The sequence below is a fragment of the Gracilinanus agilis genome, chromosome 4 (genome assembly GCF_016433145.1).
Source record: "Gracilinanus agilis isolate LMUSP501 chromosome 4, AgileGrace, whole genome shotgun sequence".
In the NCBI taxonomy this organism is placed as follows: Eukaryota; Metazoa; Chordata; class Mammalia; order Didelphimorphia; family Didelphidae; genus Gracilinanus; species Gracilinanus agilis.
In genome coordinates, this window is record NC_058133.1 from 512270129 (window position 1) to 512284255 (window position 14127).

General features: G+C 47.3%; 1 protein-coding gene across 1 annotated transcript in view; it reads left to right on the plus strand.

The window, feature by feature from the left end:
• Positions 1 to 14127, plus strand: part of INPP5D (inositol polyphosphate-5-phosphatase D) — a 135179-nt gene that overhangs the window by 94460 nt on the left and 26592 nt on the right. Inside the window, exons 13-20 of the mRNA XM_044675669.1 lie at positions 1647 to 1764; positions 4780 to 4876; positions 5141 to 5279; positions 6968 to 7076; positions 7187 to 7275; positions 8562 to 8643; positions 10035 to 10124; positions 12960 to 13171. Of these exons, the coding sequence (XP_044531604.1) occupies positions 1647 to 1764; positions 4780 to 4876; positions 5141 to 5279; positions 6968 to 7076; positions 7187 to 7275; positions 8562 to 8643; positions 10035 to 10124; positions 12960 to 13171 (936 nt within the window). The remainder of the gene's footprint in view (positions 1 to 1646; positions 1765 to 4779; positions 4877 to 5140; positions 5280 to 6967; positions 7077 to 7186; positions 7276 to 8561; positions 8644 to 10034; positions 10125 to 12959; positions 13172 to 14127) is intronic.

A 14127-nucleotide genomic window follows, 5' to 3' on the forward strand; every position in this document is an offset into this window, starting at 1 on the left:
CTCCTCTCCTCTCTTCTCTTCTCTTCATCTCTCCCCCTTTCTCTCTTTCTCTTCTCTTCTCTTCTCTTCTCTCCTCTCCCCTCTTTTCCCTTCCCTTCTCTTCTCTTTGCCTCTCCCCCTCCCTCTCTCCCTCTTTCCCAATATCCTTCTCCCTCTCCCTCCTACCCTCTCTCTCTCTTTCTCTTTCTCTCCTCTCCTCTCTTTTCCCTTCCCTTCTCTTCTCTTCTCTTCCCTTCTCTTCTCTTCTCTTTGTCTCTCCCCCCTCTCCCTCTCTCCTTCTTTCCCAATCTCTCTCTCTCTCTCTCTCTCTCTCTCTCTCTCTCTCTGATTGAACGCCCTTTCTACACTTGAAGAGACCTGTGTTGTCCTCCCTGAACCTTTTCTAAACATTTCTGGTTCCTTTTTTAACTTTTTATGGTTTTCCCCCCAATTACCCATAGAAACAACTTTGGACAATTGTTTTCTGGCATTTTGGGATTCAGGTTTTCTCCCTCCATTCCCCTTCCCTCTCCTCCTGGGGGATAAATAGCCTGGTATAGGTAATACCAATGCTTTCATGTGATACATAGTTCCATGTTGCTCATGTCATGATTGAAGACATCATACATGAAATAAGTAAAAACTTCATGAAGGAAATGAAGTGGAAGGTGACCTGCTTTCATCTGCAGTGGGACTCCAATGGGTCCTTCTATGGCTGTGAGAGCATGTTTCATCACGAGTCCCTTGAGGTTATCTTAGAAACTTACTTTGCTGATAACAGTTTAATCCTTCCCAGTTGATCATCGTACCATATTGCGGTTACTGTGTACAGTGTTCTCTTGGTTCTGCTCACCAGTTCCTTTGTCTCTTTTTTTAATTAAAAAACTCTTATCTTCCATCTCAGAGTGCGTATTGATTCCAAGGCAGAAGAGCGGTAAGGGCTGGGCAATGTTAATTAAATAGCTTGCCCAGGGTCACTTATCTAGGAAGTGTCTGAGGCCAGATTGGAACCCAGGACCTCCCATCCCTAGACCTGACTTTCCACTGAGTCACCTAGATGCCCCCTCACCAGGACCTTTAAATGATCTTCATTTATGAGAGGTAGCGTGGTGTAATGAATAGAGCACTGAACTTGGGAGTATGGAAGATCTGGTTTCAAGTGTTGCCTCAAACTCTTGCCAGTTGTGTGACCCTGGCAAGGCATTTACCATTTCTATGCCTCAGTTGCCTTATCTGTACAATGAAGGAGTTGGACTCAATGGCTACTAGAGTCCCTTCTGGTTCTCTTTCTATGACCCTGTGATCCTTCACCGTCCTAGTTGTATCCCCTCCCAGCTTATCAATGCCCTTCTTAAACTGGGGTGTCTAGAACCGACCATACTTCACCAGATGTGCTCTGGACAGGCCAGCGGGCACTTGGGCTAACACCTCCAAAATCCCTGAAGCATTGCCTCTCTCAGGGCTGCCCAGGGTCCCGTTTGTATTCTTGACTTCTGTGCAGTACCGCTGACCCCTCGGCAGCTCGCAAACCATTTCCCCTCGCCCCCGATCTGTAGCCGGACGTTTGCTGCTCTCTCTGCTACCAGGCAGTGATGAGTCTACTTTAGCTCCCCCCCCCCAGGCTATACCACCAATGCTTGCAATGCCCTGTTTATCTCCCCTGCTAGATAGCCATCCACACCCTCTGGAACATCCGGATTGTTGTGCTGGCCAAGTTGGAACACGAAAACAGAATCAGCCACATCTGCACAAACAACGTGAAGACTGGGATTGCCAACACTCTTGGTAAGAACAAGTAGGAAATGAAGATCCATTTTCTCTTATATGGCTGTTGTTCTCATGGTGCATGGATAGGTGTTTCCCTACCGGCCTGAGAATCCCCTAGGATTCCCACAGGGACCATCAGGGCTGCTGGAGAAAGAGAACAAGGGCGAGAAGAAGCAGCGGCCTTCTGAGAGAAGCCCAAGGGAGCAGCCATTGGTACCCATTGGCTGGGAGGAATAAGGGAAAGTTGAGGATCCTAGAATTGTGAACTGGCCAAGAAAGTGAGACACGGTATTCAGAGCTCCCGGGGCAGGGGTTAGCCCTACTGACCTCTTCTCACATAGCTGAAGGAGTTCTGGACCAGAGGCAGAAGACCGAGAGGACCATAGCTAGGACCTTCCCTTCTGAGACCTCCCATTCTAGAGAAGCTGGAGAGTGGCCAGAGGAGGGCAACCGGGACAGTGAATGGGACTCTTTCAGTTCATGCCATATAAAGACTAGCTTAAAGAACGTAAGATATTTATTCTGGAGAAAAGAAGATGCAGCGTTGGCATGGCAACTGTTGCTAATGTTTGAAGTGCTGAGATTGAGCTTGTTCTGTTTGGCCCTAAAGAGCAGATCTAGAGGCAGCGAGTGAAGTTACAAAGAGGGAATTTAACTTGGTGTCAAGAAGGATTCCCTAACAAAGTAGACGAGGCTGCCTTGGGATACGGTGGGCTTCCTTCACTCGTGGTCATTGAGTCATCGATTTAGAGGAATCTAAATGATCCTCTAGTCCAAGCCTTCGTCTTACAGATGAGGAACTAAGGTCTAGGGAGGTTAATTGACTTGATCAAAATCATAAGTTCATAGATGTCCCACTCTATGGAGCCTCGGAGGTCACCTCTCTTATTTTACATATCAGGAAACTGAGGCCTGAGAGGTTAAATAACTTTCCCAAGATCACTTAAAGCAGGTCCCTTCCCACTCTGAGATCTTTGATTTTATGTGACACAGTAGGAAGGAAGACCTTCTGATGGAGGGAATAAAAGGGCTCACGTTTTGATAGAACAATATCCCAGCAGATGGGCAAAGACTTTTGTCACCACTTTACAGATGAGAAAACTGAGGTTCCTATAGGTGAGATCCTTTACCCAAGATCACATGGCTAGTAAGTGTAAGAGGCTGGACGTGGACCTAGGTCTTCCTCATTCCTATTCCAGTGCCCTATCCATGACACCATAAAGCATTTTTTAATTGTCTAGTAATGAGAGGGAATTAGGTGGCTCAGTGAATGGACAGCCAAGACTAGAGACAGGAGGTTCTGGGTTTAAATCTGGCCTCAGACACTTCCTAGCTGTGTGACCCTGGGCAAGTCACTTAACCTCTATTGCCTGACCCTTACCACTCTTCTTCTTTTTTTTAAACCCTCACCTCCCGTCTTGGAGTCAATACTGTGTATTGGCTTCAAGGCAGAAGAGCGGTAAGGGCTAGGCAATGGTGGTCAAGTGACTTGCCCAGGGTCACACAGCTAGGAAGTGTCTGAGGCCAGATTTGAACCCAGGACCTCCCGTCTCTAGGCCTGGCTCTCAATCCACTGATCCACCCACACTCTTCCACCTTAGAACCAATACATGATGTTAACTCTAAGATGGAAGATAAGGGTTTTTTTAATGAAATAAAATTACTTCATAATTGGCAGCTTTATGGCATAGGTGAAGGAGTTCTGGACTAGAGGCAGATATGAGGGAAAAGGGGGTTTTGATTTCATTATCACACAGAAGGCCTAGATTCTGGTTTCAGGTCTGCCACTAAATAGCTGTGTGATTTTGGATACATCCTTTTATCTCTCTGGCACTCGGTTTCCCTACCTGAAAATCAGCAGAAGAAGCCAGAACTTAATGATCTCTAAGGTCTCTTCCAGATCTAAGGTTCTGTGATTTTTGTGACCTTTAGGGCCTTTGGCATGAAAAATTTGAGAGTTCTTGATCTCAATGCTTCATTGAGTACACAGAAAAATTCAAAGCTAGAACCAGAAAATCTGCTGCCCAGGGCCAACACCCCCAAAAGTGACCTCAAATCAACTTTGTTAAAGAAATTGGAAAATGTATTAGGACACAAGCCCTCTAAATGGAACCCTGAGACACCAGTTAGTCACTTCAGGAAGACCAGCAAAAGCAGGAAAGAGCCAGGTGTGGGAGGAGTTCAACTTCAGTGGGGCTTTTGGGAGAAGGTAGTCGGCCATCTGACATCTTCGTCTTGTAAACACGTTTTCTCAATGTGTAGGAGATGCTTGTTTTCTACCTACTAAAGGCAAACAAGTACCATCAGGCACCCGTTACATTTCAGCACCCTAAGCAGAAGCTCCAGTCACTCCACCTTAGTTAGGGCTTTGGATAGACAAACCTCAGTTTGTTCTGTAGGTGAGAGCATTGAGGTCATTCAGTAGAAACGCTCTCGGATGTCCAGGCTCGCCTCTACTTCTTTCTCCACCCCAAGCCTAGCTCCTGCTCTCCACAGTGTCTGAAGGAGGGATCAAGTGCCTTCTGCTCAGCTCTCCCCCTTGCACCTGCCCTCCCTTACTCCCCCGAGCCCTGAAGCTTTGGGGTTTTCTTCATTTATCCCCAGGAGATGTGCTGTTACAGCTTTGTAGCTTCCTGCATTTGCCCAAATGCTGCTAAAAATCTTTTCCCTGCACTCACTTCCCAGCCTCTATTTAGTAGAGAAAGCAAGCCTGGTTTTGTCATCAGGGCTGTGTCCTTTGGAATATTTTGGTGCCTCCTCTGAGAGGAGAGGAAAGTCCAACCTGACATGTCTTCCTCAGCCTTCCCTGGGAAATCGCACCTGATGTCTCACATCTCTGCCATGGCTTTCCACTCCCAAAAGAAGAGGAGCTTTTCTCCTTCCTCGCCTCCCCTTCCCTCCCTCGCCCTCACTAGCCCCTGCTTCACACGCCTCTGGCCGGCCTGAGCTTGCACGTTAGCAGTGAGCCCTCTGCTTGCAGGTTGGTTGATTCTTCATCTTGATAACAGAGTTCTTGTTCCTCCCCATCCCCAGGTAATAAAGGAGCTGTGGGGGTTTCCTTCATGTTCAATGGAACCTCCCTGGGATTCGTCAACAGCCACTTAACTTCCGGAAGCGAAAAGAAACTTCGGTAAATGCCCCTTTAAGCTCTAAAGCCTTGACCCCATCATCTTCTCCTTCCCTGGGGCCAGCCTCCAGCTGGTTCTGTCCAACACAAACACTTCTCCAGCCCTGGCAGAGAGATGCCCAAGGCAGCAGAGGTCTGGGGCATCCCCCCCCTGGCCCTGGATTCCCAAGAGGGCATCCCCCCACTCTGCCTGGGAGCTCAGCACCTAGCAGGCTCAGGAGGGCCGGCTGGTGCCACCCTGCTCATCTCTCTTTCTTTCTCTCTCAGGCGGAACCAGAACTACATGAGCATTCTCCGGTTCCTGGCTCTGGGAGACAAGAAGCTGAGCCCCTTCAACATCACTCACCGTTTCACACACCTCTTCTGGCTGGGAGACCTGAACTACAGACTGGAGCTGCCGCCCTCGGTGAGGAGGGGGCAGGGGCAGAGCCAGGCCAGCGTCCTTGGGCCGGCCAGCCTCAATGGCCTGCCTATCCAAGAGAGATTTCCCTATTCGGGTTACCTAGCACCCTATTCCTCACCCTGCCTCCTCTTAAGCTGATCTCTGACACTTCCTAGCTGTGTGACCTTGGACAAGTCACTTACCACCCCCCAATTGCCTAGTCCATAACCATCTTCAGTCTTGGATCCAATATGTAGTATTGATTCAAAGATGGAAGGTAAAGGTTTTAGAAAAAAGAGAATTAGGGGGCAGCTGGGTAGCTCAGTGGATGGAAAGTCAGGCCTAGAGACGGGAGGTCCTGGGTTCAAATCCGGCCTCAGACACTTCCCAGCTGTGTGACCCTGGGCAAGTCACTTGACCCCCATGGTCCACCCTTACCACTCTTCCACCAAGGAGCCAATACACAGAAGTTAAGGGTTTAAAAAAAGAGAGAATTAGAACCCCTCCATTTGGGCAGAAGTGGCCAACCCATAGTCCTGGGGCCGTGCATCCCTCCAGAGCTTTGGGAAGCAAACAGGAACCCTCCCTATTTGGATGAGGGCTCGAGCCAGGCTGAATTCTGTTCCAGGGGCTGATTACAGTCACAATTGGTCTGATAGCCACCATTTATAGAGCCCTTGAAGGCCTTTGCCAAGCTCTTGACATCTCTTTATCTCATTTGAGCCTTTCAGAAAACCTTGTGAAGTGGAAGCTATTATGCTTCCATTTTAAAGATGAAGGAACAGAAGCTGGGACAGGAGAAATGTTTGCCCTGGTTCATACAGCCAGTAGGAGTGGGAGGCAAGTTTGAGATCATTTCTACCCACTCCAAGGCCAGAGTGTTCTCTCCACTGAACCACCGAGTTCCTTTAATGCCACTGAGTTCCCTTCCACGGGTAGATTCTGTGAATAACAATAACCTCCATGATTTTGTAAACCATTTACATAGGATTCCCTGGGCGAAGGTGACCTTGGAGAAGTCACTTATCCTCCCTGCTCCTCAGTTTCCTCATCTGTAAAATGGAAAGGTTGGGCTAGATGACCTATAAGGTCTCCTTCAACTCATGATCCTATTAGCTTCTCTGGGCCTTAGTTTCCTCATCTGTAAAAGGAAGGGGTTGGACTTGATGGCCCGAAAGGTCTCCATCAGCTCCATGATCCCATTAGTTTCTCTGGACCTCAGTTTCTTCGTCTGTAAAATATTGACCTAAATGGTCTTCAAGGTCACTTTCTACCTCCAAATCTATGACCCTGTGACTTTCCAGGCTCTCCTATGTGTCTAAGGCAGGCCTATCAGTCAGTAAACATTTATTAAGTGCCTACTGTATGCCAGACACCATGCCGAGTGCTGGGAATACAAAGAAAGACAAGAGCAGGCTGCCATCTTGGCGGTGCCAGGTCTTCCGGCGTCACAGGCCTGGTTCTAGCCTCTTCTCCAGGCTGCCTCAAGGAAATAAAAGAGACCACAGAGTCTTTGTAGACTTTGGGCCATTCTGAGTTTAACAACCAAGCCTCAAAGCGGAAATGAGAATGAGGACCCTCGTCCCCGTGCTCAGCAAAGCCAGGCTTCGGATGGGTCCGTTCAGCTCTTGGGCCAGCTTTGGAGGAGCCTAGTTATGCTTCCCCTCCCCAGAAGCCATCTCTGACCCTGGCTGGTGTCTTCTTCCTTCCAGGAAGCCGAGAACATCATCCAGAAGATCAAGCAGCAGCAGTACCCGGAGCTGCTGCTTCACGACCAGCTGCTCACAGAGCGGAAAGAGCAGAAGGTCTTCTTGCATTTCGGTAAGAGGTGGAACTTCCAGAGCTGGGGAGAGGCCTGGAGCGAGAAGCCAAGCCACCGGGAAGGGCCCCAGGAAGAGCCTAACTTTAATGGAAGTCTCTGTCTCTTTCAGAGGAGGAAGAGATCACCTTTGCTCCAACCTACCGCTTTGAAAGACTGACCCGGGAAAAGTATGCCTACACTAAACAGAAAGCCACAGGGGTAGGTTCTCCTTCCTGGTGGGATTCTCCAGGGCATCCCAGAAAACAGGATTGGAGGTGGAGTCAGGGGACCTGGGATCAAATGTCCTCCGGCAACTCATTCCTCCAGACCTTTGCTCCCCCCTTGGCAAGATGGAGGAGAATTTGATGTTGGTGATCTTCTCCAGCTCAGGCTCTATGGTCCTGTATGTGATCTTGGGAAACATTTCATTTATCTGAGCCTCAGTTTCTTCTTCTGTAAAATGAAAGGGGGTTGGGTTAGATGGCCTCAGAGTCTCCCCCATCAAATCTATGATCTCTCTCTGCCACCTCCTCTGTCCCAAAGTCACAAAACTAGGAGAAGAGTTAAGCCCCTCTAGAGTCCTAGACTTGGGGCTGGAAGGGACATTTCAAGGCCACCAAGCCCAAATTCTTCCTTTACAGATAAAGAATCCCAAAAGCCTATGGAGGCTGTGACAGTGTTATAGGAACTTAGATGATAAGTTGGGAGGGTCCTTGGAGGGCATCTAGCCCAACACCTTTCACTTTACAAATGGGGAAACTGAGGCCCAGGAAGGATGAGATGATTTACTCAAGGGTACACAAATAGGTAGCCATGATCAGGTGGGATTCAAAACAAAGTCTTATGACTCCAAGAGCCAGTGCTCTAGAATGGGGAAGTGAAGACCATTTCCAGAGAAACCCATGATGGTGAGGTATGATGAAGCAGTGGAAAGAGGCTTGGATTTGCAGCCACAAGGTCTGGCTACAAATTCCAGGTTTAAACTGCTTGATCACATGACCTGTTGGGAATATTATTGGGAATGTAGACGCTAAACGATAACTCTAGTCCAACCATCAATGATATGGAATTAGGTCTTGAGCAATGATACATGTAAAACGCAGTGGAATTGTGGGACGGCTAAGGGGGGTTGGGGGGGTTGGGGGGAGGGAAAGAACATGAAACATGTAACTATGGGAAAATATTCAAAATTTAAATTAAAAAAAAAAACAAATTCCAGGTTTATCCCCTGACTACCTTTGTGACCTTAGGTAAGTCACTGGGTTATTCTCCGAGTCTCACTTTACCCATTTGCAAAATGAGGGATGGAGAAGTGGACTGGATGATCCCAGAAATTACACCCTGTGGACCCACATGAATGGTCCCCAAGCTAGAGAGCCCCCTTGGGTGAGAAGACCAATAAACCACCAATAATAATGGTTTATAGCAAGTTCACTTTCTCTCTTGCCAATAAAAAGTGGGGAAAGAATCCTCCAAAGATGGCCCATCCTCTCTTTTCTTGGCAGATGAAATACAACTTACCATCTTGGTGTGATCGTGTGCTCTGGAAGTCCTATCCCCTCGTGCATGTGGTGTGTCAGTCCTATGGTGAGTAGATTCAGGGTGGAGTCAGGCTGGGCACAGCCCAGAGAATGAAGGGCAAAGAGCCCGGAGAACAGCTCACCGCCAACGATCATTTATGACACCTCTCAGAGCCTCAGTCTGCCCACATGTCAAATCAGAGAAATATCTGTAATTCTAGTCTAGTGGGCAAGAAGCTAAGGGACCTAACAAACCACCAGACAATACAATAAACAGTAGCTAACACTCACTCAGTGCCCACTACCTGCCATTTTGCAAGGATTGTCTCATTTGATCTTCACAGGAACCCTGAGAAATAACTGCTATTGTTGTCACATTTTTACAGATGAGGAAACTGAGGCAGATAGGTTAAATGACTATGTGTCAGATGTTATTGGCTAAACATTTCACAAACATTGTCTCATTTGATCTCCACAGTAACCCTGGGAGGTAACTGCTATTTGTTATCACAATTTTACAGATAAGGAAACTGAGGCAGATGGATTTAATGACTATGTATCAGATGCTACTGGCTAATCACTTTACAAATATTGTCTCATTTGAACATCACGTTAACCCTGGGAAGGAGCTACTATTGTTATCACAATTGTACAGATGAGGAGACTGAGGCAGACAGGTTAAATGACTGACACAGCTAGTAAGTGGCTCCATGAAGAGTCTGTATTTGCTGTTCGTTTGTTTTTTTTTTTTTTAAGAAAAGCAAATTTGTCACCATTAAGATTGATATATATGAAGGTGAGAAAGAAGGCATGGAGTAATGACTCCAAGATAGTCTTGGAGTCAAGAAAGACCTCAGCTTAGGTCCTATCTCTGAGCCACACTGGTAGAGGGAACCTAGTTTTTTCCCAACCTCTTAGCACCCAGAGCAGCTATCAGAGATAAGTGTCAGATGAGTTGCCGGTCTGCAAGGGTGGAGGGAACTTCCACATTGGAAGTTCTCTACACCAAGGCAATCACAAGCCCAGAGCAGCCTTTTATTTTTTTTTTTTAACCCTCACCTTCCGTTTTGGAGTCAATACTGTGTATTGGCTCCAAGGCGGAAGAATGGTAAGGGCTAGGCAATGGGGGTCAAGTGACTTGCCCAGGGTCACACAGCTGGGAAGTGTCTGAGTCTAGATTTGAACCCAGGACCACCCGTCTCTAGGCCTGGTTCTCCATCCACTGAGCTACCCAGCTGCCCCCCAGCCTTTTCTTTTTGCTCAGGGTCCCGTGAGCTGCAGGAAAGAGCCTGGGATGCCCTCCCTATTCGCTTGAATCCTGAAGGGGCTGCCCTTTGAGCCCTTTGAAGAAATGGTGACAAGAGACCAGAGCCGGGAATCCGCTGTCCGTGGTCCTGAACGTGCGCAGCCCCCTGCCATGCTCAAATGAACTCCATTTTTTTCTCTTTCCCTTTTCAGGTTGCACCAGCGACATCATGACGAGCGACCACAGTCCTGTCTTTGCCACATTCGAAGTAGGAGTTACCTCGCAGTTTGTCTCCAAGAATGGTCAGTGATGGGCTCCTTCCTCCAGTTTCATTTTTTGGTTTTCACATTTTCATATGAATTTGAAGGGAATAATTGTAACCCTCGTTTCTATGGGCTTTGAAGATCGGTCAAACTGCTCTCCTTCCCACAACCCTGGCCAATGGAGAGTGCTATCAACAGAGGGGTGAAGAAGGGGAACAACCAGAGTGCCACAGCTTGAGTTAGAGCCGGGCTTCAGACCAAGGTCTCCTGCTGCCCAAATCGACTACTTTTCCTAAAGCCTCATCCCTTCTGAGCTAGCCCCTCCGTATTAGGGATGGTGTCTTAGACTGGATACTGGAACACCTGGGTTCCACCTGCCTAATGTGACTCACAGGTCAGGCAAGCCTACATTTTTTTCCACTTCTCTTTCCTCAGCTGAATAATCAGATCAATAATGACTAACATCGCAGGGGCTTTTGTAATTACAAGTCCTTGAGTCATATAATCATAGGCTCAGAACTGGATGGAATGTTTGGATCATTTAGTCCAGCCTCCTCATTCTATAGAAGAGGAAGCTGGAGCTCAGAGAGAGGAAATCATTTGTCCAAGGTCACACAGGTAATAAGGGTCGGAATTTGGGATTTGGGTCAAGCTCGTAGGACCATAGACCTAAACTGGAATGGACCTTTGCACCCATTGGGTCCAACCCCCTCATTTTATAGGTGCTGAAACCGACACACAGAGAGGTTGAGACTTGCTGGGGGTCAAGTGACTAATCAGTGCCTGAGGTAGGATTTGAACTCAGATCTTCCTACCTCCAGACCAGTGTCTTACTCACTGTGCCACCCAGCTCCTAAAGAGCCATTTTGTCAGATATTCACAAAGTCAACATCAAGCACCTCCCTTTCTTGACTTAAAGTAGGAAATACCCCAGAATCGGGGAGAGAGACCTGGAATGTGAGCAGCCTCATCTGGCAAGAAGCTTCCCCTCCTCAGCCATAACTCCTGTCATGCTATTGCCACGCTGACCCCGGCCTTGGCTCCCTCTGTGGGGCCCTCGACAGGAGCTCCTTGAGAACCAGAACTGGGAGGAGCTCAGAAACTGGGGTTCAGATTCTTTGTATGAGACAGAATCTCGTCACAGGAGATCTCATCTTTTTCAAATGGCTTCTTGCCTTTCATCTTCCCATCTTAGTCATTTCTGAAAACACTGTGCTTCCTTTACGAATTAAACCATGCTTTGATACAAAGAAAAACGGTTAACCCAAAAAAAAAAAAAGTGGAGGAATGATGTCGGAGAACCCATCAGCCATTCTGCCCTCCTAGTGCCCTTCCTCTCTCGGGCTTCATTAGCTGTTCTTTGGTACCACCCTTGAGAGCAGGGATTGTGTTATCTTTTGTTTTAGCTTCTCCAGCATGGACTGGTTATCGATTTTCCTTTACTTGGAGTTAAATCACCTTAAAGTGGTTTTCATTTATTATCATTTATTGCTATTATTAATAATAATAATAATATTAGCTACCATTTATATAGAATTTTAAGGTTTGAAAAATGCTTTACAAATTCTGTCTCGTTTTATTCTCACAACAACCCTAGGAGGTAAGTACTATCATTACTCTCATTTTACAGATCAGGAAATTGAAGCAGATAGACTAAAGTGACCTGTCCAGTGTCAGAGAGACAGGATTTGAACTCAGATCCATTGTTCTATCCATTAAGCCACCTAGCTGTTTTGGGTTTTTTCTTTTTGTTTTTGAAAACCCTTACTTTCTCTTTTAGAATAGATATTAAGTATGGGTTCCAAGGCAGAAGAATGGCATAAGGGCTAAATAATTAAGGTTGAGGGGGCAGCTGGATGGTTCAGTGGATTGAGAGCCAGACCTAGAGATGGAAGGTCCTGGGTTCAAATCTGGCCTCAGACACTTCCTAGCTGTGTGACCCTGGGCAAGTCACTTAACCCCCTTGGCCTAGCCCTTACCACTCTTCTGCCTTGGAGCCAATACACAGTATTGATTCTAAGCTGGAAAGTAAGGGTTTAAAAAAATAATTAAGGTTAAGTATCTTGCCCAGGGTCTAGGAAGTGTCTGAGGAGAGATTTGAACCCAGGATTTTTGGTCTCCAGGTCTGGCTCTCTCTCCACTGAACCACTTAGATGTCCCTAGTTGCATTGTTGTAGCCATCACGTTTGTTTTCCTTTTGGTTCAGTTGATGTCACTTTTGCATCAGTTCATGCAATACCTCCCAAATTCCTCACAGCCATCCTTTCTTTTGTGGCTCATCATTTTCAGAGGTGTCCAATTCTTTGTGAGCCCATTGTGGTTTTCTTGGCAAAGATATTGGAATGGTTTGCCACTTCCTTGTCCTGCTCATTTTACAGATGAAGAAACTGAGGTGAACAAGGCAAAGTGACTTGCTCAGGGTCACACACTGCTAATGAGTGTCTGGGGCCAGATTTGATCTCGGGAAGAGGAGTCTTCCTGACTCCAGCCTCAGCACTCTATCCATTTGCTCCTCATTTCTCATCGAATAACATATTTGATAACATTCATACGGAGACAGGGACTAGACAAGTCACTCCATCTGGCTGCCTTGGTTTCCCCATAAAATATGGGTCTTCGATTTTTTGATGTCTAGGTCCTTTCTGGTCCTAAATTCAATAAAATTTGTCTCTCGATACTTAACGGAATTAAACCACTCTGGGGCCGGGGAGCCCTGACTGGGGGTCACACTCATCCTAACTTCTCTGGGGACCTGTGGAAGCTCCTTGAGAGCACGTGCTCCTTTGTCTTTGTGTCTCTAGTACTTGGCGCAGTGCCCGGTCCATAGTAGGCACTCAACAAAGTTTGGCTGAATTGCTTTCTCCCCAATTCTAGGTCCTGGGAATGTGGACTCTCAAGGACAAATCGAGTTCCTGAACTGCTATGCCACCTTGAAGACAAAGTCACAGACAAAATTCTACCTGGAGTTCCATTCCAGCTGCCTAGAAAGTAAGGGCATTGCTACATCCCTCCAGGCTTGGGCACGCTATATCTCTCCACCTCTCCTCTCCCTTTGGCTCACTGCTGCCTCCGATGAAAAGCAGAGAGTTGGGGGAAGTGGTTGGCTCTGAGACAGAAGCTAACAGGCAGCCTCCATTTATGCTGAGGTTCTGGGTGCTTTGGTCCGACTTAGAAGTCACTGTGGCCTCCAGGAGTCAGGACTTGGTGGGCAGATGCCCTCTGATGCCCTCACATGGAAGAGACTTGTTTTTTGCAGGAGGAAAAGAGCTAGCTATGCATGGCATGGTCTTTTCGGGTCCCCTCATTCCGAGGGTGGCTCAGCTTCATTATTTCTCAAAGTGGGGGGGGGGGGCGGCTATCTCCCCTTAGGGAGGGGCTCTTGGGGGGTGGAGAGTTCTGGGACCGATATTGGTCGCTATATTTCAGGATGGTTAGTTTCTTTTGTAGTCTTGTGTAGTTTCTTTTATGCATTTGAAAATATTATTCTGAGAAGGGCTTCATAGTTTTCTCCAGATTGCTAAAAGCACGATTAAGACCCCCCCCCACCCCCATCCCCACCCCAAAGAAAGGGAAGATGTGCCGAGTGGTTTCTGGAGATCAGAAGAGTGCAATTCCAAATAGCAGAGGGCGGCAGGACCAGCCTGTCCCAATCAGCCTCTCTTTTCCTGGACAAACTAAAGAAGGTTGCTTTCTCTATCATCTTTCCAGCTGCATGAGAATACGTTTCTGGTGTGGCCTAATCCTAAGCCACATATATACTGATGGGTGCCCCCTTCTCCCTTCAGCTCTTAACATCTAAAGAAATTAGAGTTGAGGAAACATCTGGGGGGGCTTTTCCAGTGATTCCCATCTGAGGCTGTTTCATTAGGAAGAGCAGAACAGTATGGTTTCCAATTCTATTCATTGGGGGAGTGGGGGGGAGAAGGAGGAAGGAAAGAAGAAAAGAAGTTAGGAAGGAAGAAAGTTAAGAAGGAAGGAAGGAAGTTAGGAAGAAAAGTTAGGAAGGAAGGAAGGAAGGAAGGAAGGAAGGAAGGAAGGAAGG